Below are 19,209 nucleotides of genomic sequence, written 5' to 3' on the forward strand. Positions count from 1 at the left end.
AAAGCCCAGAGCAGTCCTTAGACTCGGCTTTACAGCCCTCGGCAGGGCAGGTACCCCGTGGCCACGGGGACAGCCAAGGCGATGTCCCATTTCCAGCCCCGCACTGCAGGAGAGCACCGCTCCAGAGCTACCACCCAGTACAGCCTTGCACCCACGGAGGCAAAGTGACTGATTTGAATAACGATGCTCATTTACATGCGGCTCCAAATTAGGCACGCACATGGTTTTTCCTCTCTCCTGCAAGCAGAGCTGGCTGTGCTGGGACGAGCTCGTGGCTGCCCGTCGGGGCTCTCTGAGCTTAGAGCAGAGACAGGCAGGGGACAACTACTCGGGACGTGTTTGAGCAGCACCAGACCTGTTGCTGTTGCCCAACTACGACTTTTTCAAAGGAAACAAAACCCATCCCTGAATGCGCTTTTTGGCTCATCATCACTTACCACTTCCGTCGCTTTGGACCCCAGGATAATCCCAGCCGGAACAACACAGTCACTCTCCGTGCTGCCCTCCAAAACCGACAGCAGCGTCACGCCGGGTGCCGTGGGATTTTGTGGTCCCTATTTCAGGGGGGTGAAAGTCACCCACAGGTGCCCGGACTGGCCCTTGCAGGGACGGCCAGTGCTCAGGACGCTCCCCCGGGAACTGGAGAACTTGGCCAGGTTTGTGCTTGGCCCCAGGTGTCCCGGATAACCTCAACCAGCGTGCGGGGACCTGCCCTGGGCACCTCTGCTGAGCCGGCCTATCCAGAGTCCATGCACCCCACCGTTTTGGGGAGGCATCCTAATGAATGCAGCTCCGTCCAACACCCCGCCCGCCCGCACACCCCACGTGCACCTGGATTTCCTTCTGCTCTGGCAAACCTCTCCGCACGCGGTGACCCCAGGCTGGCAGCAGTCTTGCCCTTGCCCAGCGGAGGATGCTGGGGCAGCTCCTCTCCCCGGCTGCCAAGGGCCTGCAGGTCTCGGGGCTGGGGAGATGCTCTGGTCCCAGCGGGATGCCAAACTGGAGGCTCTACGAACAGAAGGAGAGCTCAGTTTGCAACCTGCAACTCTGGTGCACCCGCAGCAAGCTTGGTGGGCGCCCCGGCGATGGCAGCCCTGCAGCCTGGACCGGCTCCTCCGCTCCTTCCCCGCCGCCCAGCTCCTCAGGAAGCCTCTCAGCAAGCCTTTCTCTTCAAAGAACAACTTGTGTAAATATTTTCCTAAACAAACAAGGCCAACTGTGAGGTATTCCCCGAAGAAACTTTCAAAAGCAGGATCTCGTTTGTACTGAGGAACAGGGTATGCAAATGCAGCAGCTGTCTGCAGCCGCACGCAGCGACAGGGATGCATTTAATATCTGCGCCTGATGATCGAGTACGGTCTAGACAAAACCGCTTAAATCAGTTAGCGCGTGGTTTTAAGTGCTGAACTTGCTGTTACTGCTGCTAATGGGAGAACAGCCACATTACCACCGACCCGCGAAAGCTATGCAAGACACTCGCTTGGAGATCTGCAGAAACAACGGAACTGGGAATGCAGCAGAAAAGCTAAAATTAAAATCCTCCAGGAAAAGGGGATGAAGCAGACTGCTTGTTAACAAGACAAAGCGAACATCCAATAAAATGACATTTTGCTTTTTAACACATTGCGCTTGGAGGGGTTTCCGTCCTTGGCAATTGATTTGCTGCTTGTAGGTACTTTCCCTTCTGCTCAGTCACCAAGCCCAGACTCATTATTGAATTTTTAATTTTTTTTTTTTTACAGTGAGACTGGAATTTAAGTTTCCACTTGGAGAACGTAAGCTGTGATTTGTGGATATTCCCATTAATAAAACACATTTTGTCTGCGGTGGCTCACAGCACGGCCACTGCCTTAGCTTGTCTCCAGCAACGGGACGACCGTTGGCTTATTTGTTCAAATACTGGTGAATCCCAAAAGGTTTGTGAAATTCAGCACGTCTGGATTCTCCCTTAAGGAGACAGGTTAGTCATTATTTAGCCCTCTCCCATTTAAAAGGCTGCAGCTGGCCAATCGATGAGTAAAACCAGGACAACGCTGCAAGCATCAAAAATACAGCCAAAGCCGAATTCCCAGACTACAGTAAAGCTCATTCATCCCTGAAGGATGACGGCAGGGAGAGGAATCGTGATCGGTTCACAAATGACTTTCAGAATAAACAAAGGACTAAAGTCATTAGACAATGTATCTGCAATTAATGGTCTGTCCAGATCCAGGCCCAATGGAAGGAGAGAGAAGGGGGAGCCGGCAAAAGCCTCACACTTCTTGACTGAAGTCCTGTCGCACGTTTTAATTGCCAAATTAAATCCTGGTATTGTCGCTAACCCAGAAAGAAAATCACTTGCGGCTCCGAAGTTGCAGAGCGGCCGTGGTGGAAGGGGAGAGGAACGACACGAGGAAGGGACGAGGAATGACCCGACTCCACGGCCACGCCAGCCCTGGCTGAGCTTCATTCACTCTTCTCCTTTTTTCCCAAAAGATGGGAAAAGTTGAAGACACGGGGGCACGGTTCTCCCAAACTAAAGCATTAAATGGTCGTTTGAATTTTGCCAGAATAATCAACACAAGGAGATGCTCGCCTTTCAGAAATGGTCTCTCCTCGGGGAACCAGCTCTCCTGGGGATAAGGAGAGGGGCAGAGCCAAGCCAGGCTGCAAATTCAGTGAGAAACAGGCAAAAGTCCTGCCGAGGCTTTGGTCCAGCTAAAGCCAACCCTACTTCAGCACCATCCGGAATGTCTGGGGTTTGCTTAGATGAATGGTTCCACGTTTGGGTTGCATTAAATAAATAAATAAGTTTTGAAGCTGATAAAGTGTTTTAAAAATTCATGAACGAGAAAGAGCCTGGCGAGAGGCAGCCGAGAGCAGAGACTGCAGTCTGAAAGCCTCTTCCACCGCGAGCTCCCGCTCCGATCTGCGCAGAAGGAAACGGCGAGCTCTCCTTGCAAACCCCACCGGGCAGCACCGATCCCTCCATATGGGCTGGAGAAAATTTCAAGGGACATAATTAATAGGAACTAATTAACCTCATGAAATGCGCTTGTGGCTGGTGGCCCAGCGTGTTTCTTGACCGAGTCCTGTACGAGGCAGTTTTCATTCCATCTCCCTCTCTTCCGTCGCCCGCACGCCTGGCTGCAGATAAGGGAGCGGAGGCAGCTCCGGCACTTTAAGGAGACGTGGGGACACAGAGGGGATAAGCCAGACAAAGCACTTCACATGGTCCACTACACCTTTAATGTACAGAAAGTAATTAAAATGGGAGACAAATTCATCATCAGTCAGTTCAGTTCAAAGTGCAGCCAGGCTGTATCTTCCTTATGCATGGGTAGCGTGATGTGCATATCCGTCATAAAACCTGCATTAAAAATTAGTCAAAGCTGTTAGTACATCGCAGCAGACCAGATGGTTTATGCTCTGAAGTGTTTCAGGAACCTCATTTTATTATACATGAATGCCTCATGTCGTGGGCCTGGGCTGATATTTTCATTAAACACACTCCACAAAGCATTACAGCTCTGTTGTCATTTTATTCAGCACGGATGATTTCTTGCACACAGGCTTTATGGTCGCGGCTTGTCACGGCTGCTCCTGCGGCACGGCATGGCCCGGCTCGCCGCGGGCACGGCACGGCCTCGCCAGCACGGCTGCACCGCGACAGCCCCTCGCGCAGCTTTATGCTCCACGAGCCCAAAAGCCTCCCCGCAGCATCCCGCAGAGCTGCCTGCATCGCTGTGCATGCCGCTCTGTGTCTGCTGGGCTTTTTGGGGCTGTTCCTTGCAAGGGACCCTCCAATTCGCAAATATTGCAAAAAGAGGAGCTCTCCGGCTGCATTCGAGGCAGCTTTTCCTCGAGCCGAGCCACGCGCGCCATCAAAGCCACGGGGACATCCCCCAGCCACCCCCGGGAGCTCTGCCCGAGACGCTCGGCCGAGGGAGGGTATCTGGAAGAGGCAAGAGAAGACAAAGAGCAGCTGGTAAAATCTTAATTAATAACTGCAAAGGTGATGCTTGGAAGCCCGCCCGCGGCTGGTGCCGGCGCAGCCCCTTAGCACAGCGTGGCTCTGGACCCGACCGCCCCCGCCGCGGTTCCCTGCTGCTACGACTTCGTTCCCTTCCAAGCGGGGACCCGGAGTGCAGTCAGGGTGACGGACTCGTCCTGCTCGGCACCAGCCCGTACAGAAACCTTGCGTTTTCACAAGCCAGATCCCAGGAGGTGATCCCCAGGAACAAGGGGACCAGACCCAACGCACAAGGCTCCGCCCTGGCTACCCCGGACCCGGCGGGATGCTCTGCCTGCACGCGGTGAGAATAATTCACAACAAAACACGCAAGCACGGACCATCCTCCTTGGCGGAGGACAACGGACGTGTGACATACTAAATCAGGTTGCTTGCTGGTTACAGAAAGGCTTTGGACGCTGATGATGAGCACCCACCGCCGGGGCTGAGCACCTCCCCGGGGGCACCCGCCACCCCGCGCCCGGCCGGGTGCATCTGTCTGCAGCACCAGCGCCCGTCTTCTACACGCTCATCTCAAAGCAAGCTAGCCCGAGGCCTCGGTAACTGAATGACAGCCTGGACAAAAACGGGCATTTAAAAAAAAAAAAAAAATCACACTGAAGCAGCCTGCTTTTTAATGTGGCCTGAAAAGACGCAAAAATATTTTAACTCAGGTTTTGGTCCACACAAATCTGCTTTAAATCACTAGGGTCTAGTGATGTGCTTGATCGAGGTTTCGGCTTCCTTGTAGGTTGGAGGCCTCGCTCTCCTCACTGCAATAACTTTCTTTAAACAACAACTCTGTGTGTGTGTGTGTTTTTGCAGCCATTTGGGGTAATAGCTATTCGGCATTTTAGATTAAGTTTAAATTGGCTCAGGCCATGTGTGTTATAATTTAAAATTTGTTATCTGAGCTCAATAGTCCATTAAAAAAAATACCTCACTGCTGAGAACAATTCAAAATGATCGCATTCGCTAAAACGAGCCCCGAGATTGAAAAAGAGGGAACGAAATAACATTTTATACCTAAGACATAGTGATCCCTCCAGGTCAAACAGAAGTGCATCGGCAGAGCCCGGCGCAGGCAGCGCTGCGTGGCTGCAGGGTCCCTGCCAGGGCTGGGGATAACAACAGAGGGTAATAATGAATTCCACAACTGTGATTTGATTTCCGCTCCCCCCCCCAATTTTCTTTCTGCAGCTAAGATAAACAACTGAAATTAGATGGGGGTCACAGAGACGAGCAGTTTGTGCTACCTCAGCCGTTGGGAGGTTGCTGGCAGAGAGGGGCACCACGCCGGGGAGGGCTGGCGGGGACCCCCGCGGCACGCAGCCGGGCTGAGCGATGAACCCCGACTCCACAGCCCGGCTGTGCCCTGGGAGCGCTCCTGTTCCAGCCGGGTTTTCTGCAGAGAGGCAGTGCCGGAGGAAGGCAGGGGTCCCGGCACCGCTCCTGCCCTGGTGCCGGGGCTTGGGTGGGATCTCGCTGCCGGGGCGTCACCCAAAGCTGCCTCCCCATCACCCACACCTTCGGATCAACTCGGGGCCACCTGGATCGCAGTGACCCACATGGGTTTGAGCTTCCTGACGTAGGAGCAAGTGGGTCTGAAGCCAGGAGAGCTTGAATCCAGCTCCCACCTTCCCAGGGGCCGGCGGTCCCTCGTGCCCACCCCTACCCTCCCGTCACCCACCCCCAGCACAGCCTCCTGCCGCTGGGGCTCCGCACCGCCCACGGCACCGACAGAAACAAGCGCTTTCTCTATTTAGCAGTTATATTTAGACCAATTTTCTTCACCTGGGATTGGAAAGACCACAGAGCCCAGCCAGCCATGCCATAAAATCCCATTATCAGCCTCCACCTTGACACCTCTCCAAGGGGATCCCAGTGTTTCTCCTCTCAGAGGGCTGCAAGCCGCCTTCTGAAGTGAAGACTCTGTTTATTCACACCTGCATTACATAGTTTCATCTTCCTTCATGCCTATGTCCCCCGTAGATCTATTAATCACAACCATAACCTCCTCCACAGGCTGTTTTTCTTGAGTAAGCAAGCAAATTTCTTTCTACCCTCATAAAATGAACCCTCTATCCTCCATACCATCCTAATAACCGTGCTCGCGACCAGCTCCGCTTTGAACGGGTTTCCCTTGTGAATGAAACCCCATGCCCACACAGCACGCAGCATTTCACTGCTGCCTTGGGCCATTAACTTCACCCCATCCCAAATGGGGATGTTCTCCCGACAACAGCAGTTGCCTTCTCTTCTTGCAGGCTGAGTCACGCCCAGGGGCCATGGGATGTACAAGGGAAAGGAGCTCCGGGCTCCGACACCGGTGACCACCGGAGAGCTCAGATTAAAGGTGATGGGCATGGTTTGGTGCTGGGCTGCAGCACCACCACGAGCAGCACCCGCTCCTCTGCGGGCAGGCTCGGCCGCGGGCTGCGGGCAAGGGAAGGGGCCTCCGTAAGCTGCTCTTCCCTTAGCCTACCTCGAGGGAAAGAGCAAACGGTGAAGCAACGGGGAGAGGCAAAACACAGGGCAAGAGCCGCCGCGAAAGACGAGTCGAGGAAACGGCACATGTCTGCTCCTTTACGCATTCCCACGTGGTGACGCGGGCAAGCAGACCAATCCCTTAGCAAAAACAAGCAAAACCCCTTTCCCCATCCATGGCCATGTGAAGACATTTGTTATTTGCCAAGCTTCCAGCTTCTGAGATAAACATCTGCACAGTCACGCATCTCCCAGGCCGTCTGCCCAGATGGAAAGATCTCCAGGGCAGACGCTTGCACCTTTCCATACCTCGGGATGGCATCAGCCTGTTTTGGATAGTTCCCCAATATGAGAAATTAATAACAGCAGCCCCTCCTCCCTGGCATTGATCAACACAGAACAAGAGGAGACTTTCCAAAGAGAAGGCGTATTCCGCGTCATTAATCAGCCCATCAAAACATACCTTTTTAACAGGATAACCGCCCTGTTTGCTTTGCAGCTGTGTGCAGCGAGGACTGAAGCAATGTTATCCCCAGGCAACTCGCACAGGTGATGGGCACGTTGGATAACCACAGACGCGCACACCCTCACCTGCTTGCACCACCGCCGCAGTGCCCTCATCCAGGACCTCGTGTGCTGGACCACCTGCTCTGCTCAGCGCTCCAGCTCCCTGCCTCCTCTTCCACTCATGCACGTCCTCCAGCCACCTCCTCAGAGTCACCAGATCCTACAAAACCGGGAAAAACAGTTGTAAGGTTCACAGTGGAGGTTATGAGAAGGACAGATGATTTTCACCCCTGGAAGTCCAGGGACGAGGACAGCTGAGATGCTCTCTGCAGTAGAATAACCACTTCCATGAGATGCCCACGTCTTCAAACCTGACCAAGGCACTAGAGATGCCTCCAAGGTTTCTCATGTAGGATTTTGCTCCTTTCATTGTGGGACTGATGGATCACAAAGAGCCTGGGCTAAGGGGAAAGGACCAGGAAAACCAAGCCTGCCGCTGACCTTCGCGCCGTGCCGGTCTAGCAGCATTGTAACAGGTATGAGCAATCTCACCAGTGGACATCAAGGTCTGCCCGCCTCACCCCACAGCTTGCGCCAGCGAGGTCAGCCCCCAGACTGCAAACTTGGGTCACGTCTGTGAAATGGGCTGATTCACCAAAAAAGGGGCTCCGAGCTGAGCCTCCCAGACTGCCCTGGCACCTCTCCCCTGCCCTTCCCCTCTTGTCAACACCAACCCATGGGCTCCTGCAGCACCTGGCCCTGGTTTGCAGAAAGGTCACAGCGCACTCAACCCAGCTGTGGGCTGAAAGGTGATGGAGGTGGCCAGGCGGACATTGCCTTTGACCCCTGCGCATCTCCCGGGATGCTGACCGGGCAGCAGCTCTTTACTCTTGTGAACACATTTAGAGAATCAGAACACACAGAACCACGCAGCCTCGAGGTGAAGACGACCCACTCATCTCTCCAATTGCACTTTTCTCACTGAGCCTTCCTCATCACCGACCACGGTGCATCCTTGTGCCCCTGCCTCCGGGGCTGCTCCACAGGCAGGGGCGGAGGAGACCTGCGGGACACCGAAGCGCTAGCACCTGTAGCACCGCACGGCCGGACGGGGCGGCTGGTGCCTGGACGGCGCCACGCAGCAGCTAAGAGCAGCGGTGGGCAGCGCGGAGGGCAGAGCAGGCAGCCGAAAGGCTGCCCAGAGCGGTCTGTCAGCGCTCCCCCGTCCCTGTGCGTGGCTGTGTCAGAGCCAGACAGAGACTGAAATGGCTTCTGGCAATTTCCAAGGCCATCGCCATCAATCAGGAGCCTAACAAGTCCATTACTGTCAGCTGACAGCTCACAACACGCATCTCTGCTCTCGCAACGGTTGTGCTGACAGAGCTTGCATTATTTGCAACATCCCGCTCCCGGGGTGCTTCTGCCTCGCCTCGCAATGCCGGGCGCGGGGGGTCCCCACGCCGGCCAGCGTCGGCCCCCCAGCCCCGGGGACGGCCCCTGCCCTGGGGACGGTCCCTGCCCCAGCGGCGCCGGGGCTCCATCCGCACCCCGGGCTCTCCCGGCACGCAGCCCCTCCACGGGCGACAGGAACAGGAACAGGGATGGAAATGTTGGGAAAAATGAGTGATTGCACCAAGCATTTTAAAATTGGAAAATTTCAAAGGCATTTTCCCAGAGAAGCTGTGGATGCCCCATCCCTGGCAGTGCTCAAGGCCAGGCTGGATGGGCTTGGAGCAACCCCGTCTAGTGGAAGTGTCCCTGCCTGGGGCAGGGGGGTGGAACTAGATGATCTTTAAGGTCCCTTCCAAGCCAAACCATTCTATGATTCTACGAAAAGTGCCGATAGAAAGCCCCGTTGAGGGTCACCTCCTCCTTATCAGATTTGATATGTACATAAAAATGAAAAAAAAAAAGAAATCTACATAAAGAATCCACACCCAAAGACTCAAGAGCGGTATGATTAATCGTTGACCATGAGTCCTTACACACAGAGAAGACGCGCTGACACAACAGCAGCAGTTTGTTTCCTAATTTTCCTAAAGCTTCTAATGATCTTTAAAAGAAACCTCATGTGAGTTCTCTGCCATTTCCCCTCTTCCTTTTATCCTGGTTACGGTTTATGGTTACGTATCTGCCTCTGGACAAAGCGAGGTCTAATTAGCCACAAGCCCCTATTTATTATTTATCATCAGCTAAAGTATGTTGCAACAGAGAATAAATTTGATTTTTTTTTTTTCCAAGGAGGATCTTCAAGTTCTGCCAACAGCATTAACAATCTGTAAAGTAATGAGGTGCTGTTGATGGTCTTAGACAGGTCTAGGCGAAAACATAATTGCCTTCTGTGCTGTTATAGTTCATTAGGGCAGACGCGTGTAGACCAAACCTCTACATCACAAAGCGTAGCTCAGTCCAAAATATTAACAACGTAAGAAAGAATAGACCCCTGACCTCTCCTGATGTCCCGCCGATAGAGCCGGAGCGTTTAATGGGGCAGTTTCACGTCTCTCTCTGAGCAATCGCTGCAGAAAAACAGAGCTATTATCCCACGCTTTTGGTCTGCATTTTACCTGTGTGGCTGCAAGCCTCGGCTGTACGAAAAGCCCTTTACCAGAGTTTGCTGGATGGGCTGTACTGGGCTGTTCAGCAGGCGACTGCAGAGCACGACACACACCCAGGTCAAACCATATGCAAACAGCAAAACTCCACGGGCCCCAAAGGCAGCCCTGGTATGGTTAGTGCCAATTAACACCAATTATCGGTGCCACATTCCTCCTGGAGCGAGGCTTACAGCAACCGCGGAGCAGAAGGATCTGCGAGGTACCGCAGAGCTGAGTATGTGGGTTCGTATCTCCGAGCTGCTCTTCGCAACCAGAGGTCGGCTCGTGGCTTTGGGTGTCACCGACGCTATCTCAGCCCATTTTTAACCCCAGGAACCCTTTGTAATGTGCCACAAACCATCGGGCCACCCCAGCAGGCATGTTCGTATTCCAGCGGAGCTGAGCCAGAGCCGGATCTGCAGCTCCCAGCACCGCTCGAGCTCGCTGGGAATCGGAGCATCGGGAAGGGCCAGTGGTCCTGCCCAAAACTCGGGACTAGGACGCTCGGGGCAAGGCATTAAGATGTATTCCATGGGCCACGTGGGCCTAAGGGATTTTTTTCCCCAGTTTCTCCCCTGTCCCTTCTCATGCAAAACATCTGGTGACTTCACTGGAAGCTTTACAACAGAAGGTTCCTTGGGTTATGGGATCATGAATGAAGCTCCAGAGCAGCAGAAACAGCTATAAACAAGTGGGGCAATTTTCTATTGTACCTTTGCCCTTCAGCTGCAGCTCTGCCGGAGCCCCCGGCTCAGCCGGGCTCTCCCTGGGCGCAGCCGGCCCCGGCTCCCGGCTGCCCTGCCGCAGGCGTGCAGCAGCAAACACCCCGCTGCTCCCCACCCACGGGAAGGATTGCATTGGGCCAGCTTTCCACCAAAACCCACTTGCATCCTATTGTTTCTGGAAATAAACGTCTCTAAAACTTCCAAACTCTTGCAATATTTTTTTTTCTCTGTGCAGAGTGTCAAAAATTGCGAAAAGTGAAAGCAAACCAAGACACTTCCACCTAATTAACCCAAACCACGGTTTTAATCAGAAAGAGTTTGCCCGATGAAACCTGTTTACATGTTTGCCATTGTTCACGAGCCGCATTCATTAGGCAAGAAGCGTGAATGATGATCCCCGTGTCAGGAACTTTAATCCAAGAGGGGTGGGCAAGTGACAGGTTGCCCCGACTTTGCTCCAACCCGCAGCTCTCAGCATCCCCAGGCAGCACGGAAAGGCTCCAAGCCCAGAGCGACCACTTATTTGGGGAAGGGAAAAACAAGAGGCGAGATAATAAAGACAAGCAAAATGCTTTAAAGGAGCAGATCGGGTGCTTTCGCTTAGAAGGAGAACAAAGCTGCTCTCTGGAAAATTTAAAGGCAGTAAATCTAACTCAGAGCTGTGCAGCTCTACCCTGCGAGCAGCTGGAGGCGGTTTAGTCTCCAGTTCGCAAGACGATTTAAACTGGCCGCCCGCTCTCCTCGGGGTGCCCCACACCCTGTCCCAGAGACCGTGTTCCCACCGCTCGGTCAGAGCAAAGCCCCCTACCAAGGGCACGCACCCCTGAGCCCACCCAGCCGCACGCTACCCTCCCCGCCTACCGCCGGGTACTTCCTCGATACCTTACAGAAGCCTCCGAAACCACCCCAAAGCAAACACCAGAATAAAGAAGCTCTCGGGGCTGGGGAGGGAATTTGTGGTGTGAGCCCACCCTGAGCCGCAGGTGTTGGGGCAGGGGGTCCAAGGGTCTTAACGGGGCTCTGTTGCAGTGACAAAAGCTTCCCTCTAATAAGCATAATAAATTACTTTCATAGCCTATATAGGCTGGATTCCCATGCAAATTCATCCGAGCACTCCATCGTTATCTCTGTGCTCTAATTAGGCTTCCCAGCACGGAGAGCTGGGTGGAGCCCATGCAGGGCCATTCGTTATTCCTTAATGATGTTCTCCCTTCATGGTAACAGCTACGAGAGATGCCTCTGTGTACAGACATAAAGGGCATCTCATTTTGTTAAATGCATCCCTTGATCTTTCCTTTTACAAAAAAAAAAAAAAAAAAAGCCTGGGATCAGCGTCGCACGCGGGAATCGTCCTCATCAGGCTGCACCTCCTCAACGCGCGGCTTAATCCCTCTTGGAGCCGTAACCCTCCCCGGCTCTGTTGCAGCTCTTGCCGGGAAAGGGAAGCGCGGCATGGCAGACCTCGCCGATACCAGCGCTGAGAAAAAACAACCCCATTTTCAGGCGACAAAACGCATACGCTTCGGTCCCCATGAGCGCTGCACCCCCCTTCGCTGAACGGCTTCCTATGATATAGCTTTGGCTGTAATTAAAAACCCACAATCATTCGCCTGATAGTTTATAAACCCGTGTCTCTCCCCGCATCTGTCAGCGTGGTCCTGGCACGGTCGGCACCGCAAGCCCGGGCCGTGCTGCGGCAGCGGCATGGGGCATGCTGGCGGGCTCTTCCCGGCCTCAGACTCCCCGTTTTGGATGAATCTAGCATATGAACAACACCCAGTTGTATCTCATGAGAGCCTTGCAGGATTTGCCCCCTCAAATAGCCATCGACCCCTCCAAGCTCCAAAAGTAAGTCAGCAAAAAAAGATTATAAAATTATAACTGCATCACTGGACACGGACAAGGAAACCCTTAATTACGCAATTCCTACAGAGCGCGGCCAGGACCAGCAGCAGGCAGACGGGTGCATCTGCAATGAGAAATTTTGGATGCAAACGGGAGAAGAGACGGCGCAGTGGCCGTGCCCCCATCCCAACCCACGGGTACCCACGGCCGTGCCAGCCCTCCCCCGGCAAAGCCCCACCAAGAAACACGACACAGCAGCACTGCAAGGGAAAAAAGGCATAAATCATGCATGTGCAAAGCCTTTCGGTAATTAACATCACCGGTGATATGTCTGGGAAAGTTGCACCTCGGCCTCGCATGATGTTCTGCTAATTAAAGGCTTATTTTGTTACGGGAAGCCCTTTGTGTAAGATGTTTCACACAATCCAGCCTGAATTTTATGACCTGTGGGCTCCGTGAAGTGAGTAAACTGATGATCCTGGATTGTGCAATGCTCATTAAACGTTAATGCTGTGTGCATTTCCACCCCTGCGTTTGGAAGGCTACTAATCATTTTCCTAATAATTGTGCAGTGTCTGCTCACCCCAAATTCTTTACTGAAATTAGTCCACAAGAGCCACCACGGCACAGCCCTGCCGGGACTTCCAATTTCATGTACGCAAACGCTGGAAACTTTCTTCGCTTCTTTAATATTCTGCAGGCAATAGTTCCACTGGCGAGGAGACGGCGTTGGCACGTACCGGCTCTGCAGGAACCGGAGCTATCGGCGCATCAGCGCATCCAGCCGAGGCTAAAACACCTCCTGGTGTCCCCACCCCCCGGAGAGCCCTGCCCCGGGCGGAGGGGGCCTCGCACCCTGGAAGCGCCCTCAAAGCCTCGCGGCTGGGGCACGGCTGGCATTTCAACGGGTGGAGCTGTTGATAAGCGAGTATAACAGATCGGGGTCTTTTTTCTAATCGTTCTACTGGCGAAATAAAATGCAACCTGTACATGGGAGAGCGATGGAGGCTTATTTCAGAGCAGGCAACCCCCCGCCCTGCCTGCGGCGCGCGTTAAGGAAGAGCAGTCAAGGCGCTGACAACAACTCGCTGCCCAGCAGCATTTCTGGGCCCCAAATGGGGGGAAAACCCCACATAAACCCCATATAAGCCCCACGTGAGATGATGCCAGCAATGACTATCCCGATGGCTGTGCAAGAGCATCTGAGCTGCCGCCTCCCCCTGCAACCGTCCCCAGCCCCCGACACTCCGCTCCGCAACCATCGCTGCTTTTTCCGAGAGTAATTTGTGCCTATGTGGGATTTTATTAAAGTGTGCCAAACAATTCTAATTTATTCCTGCCAGCTAAAATGATAATTTCTCTCCACTCCTGTTTTACTAAATTGCTACCTTTATTTTTGCAATGTGTATATAATTACCAAATGTTACTAGATTCTACCCAAAATTTCTCTCCTTGGAATAGCGGGGATGTCTACTCGCTGCTGTCAATTTTTTTTTAAATGTTATGATTGATAAAATTAAACTGTGAAGCAAGGCATGAAATCTGTCTCATAGACACAAATTTTTTTTTTTTTGGCAATAGGAGGAAACAATGCCAGTCAGAGAAAATTTCACAAAATGATTCACTGGAGAATGGAGGGAAACTTGTGTTTTTTTGCTTGAAGAACTTAATAAGACATCCACAGCAACTCCAAGCTGTATTGTTATATTCAATTACTTATGAGGCCCCAAGTTTCTCCACTTTAATTGCTCGAAGCAGGGAAGCTTTAGTCACAGTGTAATGTACCCAGGCATGTATGGGGTTTAATGAATCATACTAACTCTGCACTCCAAGCAATTAGGTAAATCTAGCTGTTAGTTAGTGAGGCATAAAATAAATTTAATCTCTCTTCTAAAAAATCAATTATAGTGCTGTAATGTATAATTGAATTTGGGTCATGCTACATAAATTTTCTGTTTTTAGTATGTTTTTCAACCGGTTGTTATTAGATTTTGCAAGCTGCATGAGTGTGAGTTCGGGGGGGGGGAAATGCTTTTTAAAGCATCCCGAAGCACCCTCGCTGCTGCCGAAAGGGCGCAGCCGAGGCGGTACGTCACCGGCGCTGCCCGTGGCACGGCGAGGCCGGGGGCACCTCTCCTACCCGCGGGACAAGACCCTCCCTGACTCCGAGGTGCCCCCGTCCTCCGTGTGGGCATCCCCCCAAAAGCAGTTCTGGGGCACCCCCACACCCCGCAAACCGCCAGCCCCGGCGCTGCGGGAAGGGGGAGCAAAGGACGCGGGACCGGTGTGGCCGACCGAAGCCACATCTCCAGCGCAGCCTGGGCAAAGGAGCTGCCGGTGCTAATTGCTGTAAAGCGTTAAGGCTCGGTCCTGCCAGCCACCCGAGGTGCTTCTGCTGCTTCTCCCTCCCGGGGCTGCGGGGCCCCGGCTCCCGACGGGCACCGAGCCCCGAGCGCAGCAGACCCCCCCCTGCAGACACCGGGGTCCCAAACCCAGATCCGAAGGTTGCCCAGCCCTTCCCAGAGATCAGACCCGCTGTTTTCTCAGCTCATGCTCCCACCCTGAGACACACGTGCTGCCAGGTCCCTTCGCCACAAACTCATCCCACCTCCTCCCCGCTGATGGAGCCCCGCGGGAACGGCCCCGGGCGATGCTGGGGACGCGGGTGCTGCTGCCCTCCTGCAGCACCGGGGACCCGAAACGCAAGGGGTGTCCCCCGCGTGCAGCTGAGACGCACGACACCCATCCGGCGGTGGCACACCGGTCCCTGAAACGGCGCAGGGTGAACTAGCAATAGGTGCCAGAGCCCCAGACGAAGGCTGGGCAGCGGGAGCTGCAATACGACATCGTACCGGACTCTCCCTAAAGAGATGCTGCACATCCGCGGCATCCAGACAAAACCCTTGCAACAGCACGGCTTTTGCTTTTAGCTTTCAAGAGAGCGGGGTATCGGGAGGTGCGACCCCCCCGGGCGAGGGTCCACCTGCATGGAGAGAGATGCTCCGGCGACAAGCGAGCAGCAGCGAGCCCGGGAGCCGGCAGCCGGGGCGCGGGGGCAGCCTGGGAGCGGCAGGAGCAGCGCCACAGCCTTGGCACGAAGAGAGCAAGTGAGTCACGGGCTGATGCTGCCACATGGGAAACGTTCGGAGCAAAAAGCACCCACGCTCGTAATGGCGTGGGAGCAGCAGGGCTTTCAAGTAAAACACAGAGCAAAGGCTGTGAGTGCCCTCGGGCACCTCCCGAGCACTGTCACGACGCGGCCGTCCCGGGAAGAGGACAGGGTGGCACATTGCTGCGGTCTTCTCTGCCCAGCAGCACGGGTTTGCACTGCTGGGACACACGCCATGCTCGGTGGCTACCTCTGCCACGGACCTCACCAACGGATGCAAATGCGCTTTATTTTCACATGAAAGCAAAAAGAAAAGGCTTTGCTGGCTCTTTGACAAGACAGAATCTCCTGGAAGAGCACGTGTTTTAAAACACGTTTTTCCAGAGGGAGCAAGGTGTGCTATCTAGAGAACCCAGATTTTTCCCAAGCAGGTAAAACCCCGGTGTCTCCCCTGGACCAACGCCCGAGGCCACATCCAGCCCACCTACCCTGGGACAGCACGAGTGGGCATGGGCGCACCGGGATGCACCGGCATCTGGTAGCGCCCTGCCGGGAGCGATGAGACCCATCACACGACACGTCCCGGGGTGCTGCCGGCTCCTGCACGCGGCAGTTCTGGGGATCTCAGCAGAGGGCATTAAAGAAGGTTGAGAGCGTATTAACAACTCTGGCATGAAGATTAGCTGGCAATACAAACAAGCCTGATTCACCACTAACTGGAGAAATTGGAAGTGTAACCTCTGCACCGTGCTGCTCGATGTAATTGAAATCCAGCCCGCGGCTGGCGAGCAGATAAAGCAGCGCACCAGGGCCTCCCTTCCCAGAGATGCACCGTTGTGCCCTTCCAGCAGTCAGCGAGCCCGAGCCATAAAGACGTACGAATTGTCCCGATTTATAGCCGTCTAAAGACAGCTCTTCCCTTTGGCGGGCACTTGGGTAAAATAAGTAATAGTCCCAACAGCAGCTGCTGATGCAGACGATGCGCTTGGTGCAGAGGAAGCCAGGACGGGCTGCGGACAGGCAGAGCAGGAAGGGACAGAGGGAGAGTCCCTGCGGATGCTGTAACGTGGAAACCGAGCGGGGAGCCAGGGCGCAGGCTCTCCTCCAAAGGATTTCCCCTTTCCCAGCCCAATTCCCGGCCTCCCAGGCGTGCTGGCGACGCCGGCACCGCGCTCCCGCGGGATGCGGGTGCAGCTGGAGGAGCTGGTGCCACGCTTCGGTGGTAGGCACGGCCGTGTTTCACATCCCAGGAAAGCCAAAGGAGCGAGTTCAGAGCCGATCCCGGCACCTCCCGGCACAGCACCACCGCACACGGAGCCCGCGCACACAACCAGAGAACTGCTTAATCTTCTAATTAAGCTTCGCTTCTCAGTGGGTGATCAGGGCTTCACAGTTTATTAAAGCCTTTCCTCTTTTGATAATCTTTTCCTTTGCTTGCATTTCTTTTGGAGAAGGATTGTATCTAAAGCTCTCTCCAGCTGCCCAGGCTCTGACAAAACAAATTACGCCAGCCATTTTTATACTGATGGGTATTTTTTCCACTCCCACATCTCCTTTTTGAATTAAAAAATTAACAAGATATTTATGTTTGTTCACATCGAATGTATTTCCCGAGCCCTGGCCTCTCTAGTGACTTTTCATGCAGCTTCCAGGGCTCTCACTCGCTTTTATTTAATACCTTTATTGATTGGTAAAATTCTAAAAACCTTCGTTTACAATCTGCAGCCGCTTCAGGGCTTCAGGGCTCGCTAACAAATACCCAAAATAGGAGGTAGGAATAATTAAAGGAAAGACATGCCGCACACGGACCTCAGCGTTACATACCGTCTGGCTTGATCCATGAGATAAGTGTTATTTAAAATCCACCAGCCAAGTGCAGATTTTATTATAAGCACAACCTCCCAACTGCAAAAAAAACCCCGCTGTCAAAATAAGCACTCGCTATTGTCAGGCCATTTCCACTTGTTGCCTAGCATTCTTCCCTCCTCGCCAGCTTAATGGCGTTTATTCCGTGTTTTTTGAGCTCTCTGCACGTGGGGGGGGAATCCCCCCCGAGCAGCGTGACCTCGGGCAGCGATGCTCGGTCCAGCCTCCCCCGGGACAAGGCTGGACTGGGACCTCGCGCATGCGGACAGGGCACGTTTTCAGGTTTTCATGCAAGTCAAACGAGGCTCCCGCTGCCAGGGCTGGTCTCCCGAGAGGGGGGAATAACCCCCGTTACGGTGCAGCCTCGCCTGAAATGGCACCAGGGAAAGGGGACGAGTTTCCACGGCCACGTCCCACCCAGGGATGCTATCTCAGGCTGCTCGGTGCCCAAGCGCCCGCTCGCCCTCCCCGGCGTGGGATCTGCAGGCAGCGACTACCGCGGTGCCCTGATTTCGGGACCATAGAGATTTATGATTCAAAATTAAAACTCCCAAGCTAAAACGCTTGGCCTTGAATTACACTAAGGACCAAGGTCTCCTGGACGAGATAGGCATTTGCATACTTCAGAAGTTGGGCTTACGCGGTTTCATCCCTGCCACTGCAATCTAATAATAACCCCAGCCGAAACCGCGCGCCCGGCTTCAAAGCGCGAGCACCAGGTTAAGCGCGCCTGGCCGCGGGCTGCACCGCCGCCGAGGAGACTCGTGCTGTCCTGCGCGGGGACCTGCTCTGACCCGGGGCAGCGAACGCCGAGGGGCTGCTCCCTCGGGGATGCTCTCCTGGGGCTGCTCTCCCGGGGATGCCGATCGCTCCTACCCGGCCATCGCTCCCAGCCCTACGCGTTGGGGCTGGGAGATGTATATGCATTAACAGCCCTATGCTGGGGTCCATCCCCTACGGCAGCGGAGGCACAAATCACTGCTGCTGGTTGCTCCCAGGCCAGAGCCACCCCGGGGGTCCACGACCCACGTGGGGGCTGTGCCCGGTCCCGCCGGCTCCGTACCCCCCCCCGGCTACAGCCCTTGGGGGGCTGCCCACGGCCCAAGGGGTGGCTCCTGGCAGGGCCGGCGGAGGGCATTCTGCTGCCTACGTGCACTAATTGTCGTGATCGCACGACTGACATGGACAGTGGGCTCTCAGAAATGGTAGCAGCCCCGTGCTCCTGCCTTGCTGAAATTCCCCAAAATCAGTTTTTAGAGCAACCCCTTACCTTCACCGCTGCTGTCAAGCAGGGGGGCTTTTAATCAGGGCAATAACGAACGATAAATTAGGAGTGAATTAGTGCAAAATAATTGTTAAGCTCTCCAAGTTCCATAACTCAGGCAGACCTTTCCCATCCTTTGATGTGACTAAGTTTCAATAAGCCCTGGATAAGTTCCAGGACCACAGGGTATACGTGAGAAATTTAACATATAAATATATAATTGACATGTGTACAAATGCCTGCAGGAATGGACGCGCGCACACACACACACACGTATTGTGCTGCAACATTAATAGCACGTCCCGAATTGATACGCTGCTAAATAGCATTTCTTGTCCTGAGATCCTATTTTCACACTCGCAGCAAATATGACCTTTGTCTACGGCTGCCAGCTGCTTATAATTTTGACAGATGCAAGCACATTTCTGGGAAGCCGTATCCATTCGGTGGCTAAAGATCAACAGGCTCTGCTCAGGCTTTAGTAAGATTGATTGGCTCGGGAGAATCCCATTTGCAGCCCCAACTGAGAATAGGTTTACCACGGAGAGGCGTTAATGACTTTGATATCAACGATCTAAATATGTCAACCTGCGACTCGTGTTGGTATTAAGGCACACTATATTTATACAAAACAGCCATTAGCAGAATCCTAATTAATGTGATTCAGTTTCCAAGTAAATCTCAGCCCTTCCAAGTCGTGTAATGCAAGACTTTATTTTAATCTCCCTGGAACCGCAGGGCCGCTGCTGCGCCCGGTCATTCCTCGGGATTAGCCGGATTTATTTTTGCTGACGTTTCTCATGGCACCCCCAGGTCGG

At 53.9% G+C, this 19,209-nt stretch overlaps 1 protein-coding gene across 1 annotated transcript in view; it reads right to left on the bottom strand.

Moving 5' to 3' along the window:
- Nucleotides 1-19,209, bottom strand: part of LOC142086494 (uncharacterized) — a 76,322-nt gene that overhangs the window by 41,686 nt on the left and 15,427 nt on the right. The window contains exons 4-5 of the mRNA XM_075159553.1: nucleotides 7,070-7,205; nucleotides 832-1,008 (exon numbers count right to left, since the gene is read on the bottom strand). Of these exons, the coding sequence (XP_075015654.1) occupies nucleotides 832-1,008; nucleotides 7,070-7,205 (313 nt within the window). The remainder of the gene's footprint in view (nucleotides 1-831; nucleotides 1,009-7,069; nucleotides 7,206-19,209) is intronic.

The sequence above is a fragment of the Calonectris borealis genome, chromosome 11 (genome assembly GCF_964195595.1).
Source record: "Calonectris borealis chromosome 11, bCalBor7.hap1.2, whole genome shotgun sequence".
NCBI lineage: Eukaryota > Metazoa > Chordata > Aves > Procellariiformes > Procellariidae > Calonectris > Calonectris borealis.